Raw genomic sequence first — 3,491 nt, 5'->3', positions numbered from 1 at the left:
CCATTGTGTCATGCTTTTTTCCTTCAAAGGAGTCTTCATCAAAACCGTGGGATATATGTAGGTTAGTGTAACACATGCAAGGTGACTCCTTAATTACAGTATTCTTGAATACCACAGATCCCTGGTATTCATTCCATAATTGACTGCACATAGTGAAAACTGCTGTCTCTTTCACAGGAATGAGGTTTGGAATGGGGGACAGGAGGGGCTCTTGTGTTTGAGAAGTGTGCAAAAAAGCCCATCAAGAGAAAAAGAGCTGAGGATATAGTCAAATATTCAAACACACACCTACATTTTGCAAAACCAGACATAGACCAGCTATATCTAGAACCTAAAGTAATGGTATTGCTATAATTCTACACTGAAGTTAGACGTTCAATTTACTGGGGCAGACAGCCCCATTAATAAGGCTACTTTTCTTCCGGGATCTAAACTAGTATCTGAATGTTCATTATGCAATGTACAAATGTCCTAGAATTAACCTCTAAAGTTATTCTGCATTTCACTTTCATAGTGACCTCAAATTTGCATCCTAGACTGCTCTAAGCTCTACTAAGAAGCTAGACCTTTTTAGATAAGCCTAGCGCTAAGTGCTGATGGTCTATTTATGCATCTTATGTCTTGTAACTGTGTGTCCAAGCATTCCCATTATTCAATATGCATTCACATAGGAAATTCTAGTACATTTACATTGACATGCATTTATGCACAGATTTCCCAGGCTTATTACATACGTGCGTAGCTGCATGTTCTCATGATGGCATGTACTCGAGTATCTATGTCCTTATTTTGGTCATGATACTGATAATGTACTTGTATGCTCGTGTTTCTTGTTGAAAAAACTATTCTCTCTTCCACAGATGTCTGTCCCCTTAACTGCTCACCTGTTCTCAGCTGTCTGCTACCACCAACTATACTACCATGTGGTTAGAGACACACTGGAAGAATATCCGCCAAGCGTTGTTGCTTCTTTTCACTGCTGCTCTTCTCATTGGGGTCACCATGCTGGCTGTTTCATCTAACATCAATCCAGTAGGCTATTTCTTCCTAGGGGTAGGGGGAGTGTGCCTGATTGGCTATTTGCTGAGTGCATTTGTCAAGTGTTACCTGAGGAATCGGCACCAACATGATGCAAATGAGGTACCTCCAAACAGGCAAAGCCAAGCAGGGTAAGCAACAACCTGGTTATTCCTCTTACTTTAACTCTCTCTCCTCAGTCGTGGCCATTTTACATATTGTTTTGCTGCCCTTCCCCTAGGGCATCAAACACAGACCCCATTCCAGAAGACAAAAGTTCTTTTTAGGTTGTTTTCCTTCGTCCTTCACATGGAGGTTGCAAATGCCTATGCCACGCATATCCTGTATCTTGTCCAATATACATTTTCTTTCCCCCAGGAACTGATCCACTAAAAATTTCCAAGGTTAAACAGATCAAGGCCTAGTTTTATTTTTCTTTGAGTAATCGAGTCTTACCAAACAATGAGTCAGACAAGGAAAAGGAAAAAATGCTGAAGCAATACTGAATCTCAGCTGGGTTTAGCTCTATAAACCTTATCTCCAGAGCAACTGTTCCTTGGCGAACTTTTAAAAAGGAAACTGTAACTGGGCGTGTTTCCAGCCTTAAAAACTCAACTTCACACTAATAAACCCCGATTTTGAGAGGCTCTCAATATGCCCACATCTTTTTGGCTTCATATACATTTGCAGGTTCTCAGTATCACCTAATTTAAGCCCAATTTGCCTTCTGTAGTTGAAGAGTTTAACTTTATTTGTATCTTTGCTTCCTTCTCTGTATAATCCAGATAATCATTATCCACATCCATAAATGACTTGACATTCTCAAACACAAGGTTTATAAGAGGGCAAAAACATTGTTCTGTGTTTATTTTCAGAAAGAATATATAAAAAGAAGTCTATGTTGGGCTTTGTTAGCTTGGGAGCATACTAGAAGAAAATGAGTATCTGTTTATCTAAAAATACGACCTTAAAAGGAAAATGTTTCTAAAGCAACATTTTTCTCTGCAGACAGTTCTTTTTAACACACAATAGTTAATCCTTGTTCAACCTAAATGAAAACATTTCATTTTCTCCACTTCTTAAAAGCAGACGAACATTGAGCTAATGTATTAAAAAAACAACATCTTGTTTTATTCCAAGAAATAATTAATAGTTACCAGCAAGTTTTAACTGGTAAAGAGATTTTAAATGAGGGACATCAACCTAAGCCTAGGGCACTGAATTGAACAGTGTGGGTTTCTTCACTTGTTCTGGGGAGTGTGGGAAAACGGTCAGATAAGCCATTCTCTAAACCAGGAAGCAAGCCATTAACTTGGCTGGACAAGTGAGCCAATCCAGTGGCAGAATATCACACACATTAATGCCATGTAAGATACCCTGTCTCAGTCCCATTTATTGATTGTAGCATGGTCCTTACAATATGTTATCCAGACTACCTACCTCTGCATAAACTAAGCAGTAAAATAACCAGTGTAACCGCCATTCCTCTCTTTGTGCCTAGGGTGAACGCTGCCTACGAAGCGCCCACCTACGAGGAGGTGATGACAGTGTCAGCTCCAGCAATATGGACGATTGCATCCAATCCAGGCTTAGTGCCCTCACCACTGAATGAGCCTCCTCCTTACAGCATAGTTAGTGAATCATCTGCCCAAGAAGATATTACGGTGGAGGCCCTCAGGGTTCCAGTGGCATCAGACACAAGGCACGCCTCTGACACAGACACAGGCTCCAGGATGCAGTTGCAGCTGGTGCTGCCCCCAAGACTGCAGCGGTTTGTTTCGGACATCCACGAAGTAAAAGGTATTGAAGACAGGTTTGAGCCACTGGAGCCACTCACTCCACCACCTGCTTATGAGAGTGCCATCAATGATGACGTCTTTGAAGATGCTTTCCAGCCCGCCATATTAGGATTAATTTCACCTTCGATGAATGCAGAACCAAACCCTCACCCCAATACAGGATGCTCCTAGAGGGAAGGTGAAAGAGCTGAGAAACTGTAAAAGTTCGTCTCACCATTCTTTGAACCAGAGCTGAACTACAGACACAGCTTCTGATGTCACTGCAATCTTTTTGTACAAAACACACATCAATGCAATACCACAGTTCTTTGTCTTGGCAGACAGATAAAACCACTGCGAGGAAAGCTGTGTTATATATGGCAACAGTTCTCAAACTGGAGATAAATCTTTATGAGGGAGGAAAGCGAATCATGAGAAGAGACGAGGTTGCCAAAGAACCTCTGAAGAAGGGAAGAAGCTGCCTGGGAAAGGGGAGGAATAGAAACAGCACTAAGTAGGTTCCGTCCGTGCATTACAAACAGCAGCATTGCTGAGAGCTGTGCAATCATCAGCCACACTAAAATCCCTACTGAGAGACTGAGGCTGCAGTTCCCTGTGTTGCTGCAAAACAGCTGTTTTTCAGCAACACAAATTTATCGTCCGCGCTATTTGTTGCTACCCCTCTGCCACACTTGC

General features: G+C 41.6%; 1 protein-coding gene across 1 annotated transcript; it reads left to right on the top strand.

Annotated features, from left to right (window-relative positions):
- Positions 1 to 921: 921 nt before the first annotated feature.
- On the top strand, positions 922 to 2,987 carry TMEM139 (transmembrane protein 139). Its single transcript, XM_009946369.1, has 2 exons — positions 922 to 1,169; positions 2,519 to 2,987. The coding sequence occupies exons 1-2, from the start codon at positions 922 to 924 to the stop codon at positions 2,985 to 2,987; spliced, it is 717 nt and encodes a 238-aa protein (XP_009944671.1).
- The last annotated feature ends 504 nt before the right edge of the window (positions 2,988 to 3,491 follow it).

Source organism: Leptosomus discolor, chromosome 1 (genome assembly GCF_034619465.1).
Source record: "Leptosomus discolor isolate bLepDis1 chromosome 1, bLepDis1.hap2, whole genome shotgun sequence".
In the NCBI taxonomy this organism is placed as follows: Eukaryota; Metazoa; Chordata; class Aves; order Leptosomiformes; family Leptosomidae; genus Leptosomus; species Leptosomus discolor.
This window is presented reverse-complemented; position numbering and strand designations above follow the sequence as displayed.

What these genes read in the sequence shown, in the direction of transcription:
- TMEM139 (XM_009946369.1), top strand. Translation starts at nt 922, where the DNA reads ATGTGGTTAGAGACACACTGGAAGAATATCCGCCAAGCGTTGTTGCTT. An exon ending in AACAGGCAAAGCCAAGCAGG is followed by an intron (nt 1,170 to 2,518) that starts GTAAGCAACAAC and finishes CTTTGTGCCTAG; the next exon opens with GGTGAACGCTGCCTACGAAG.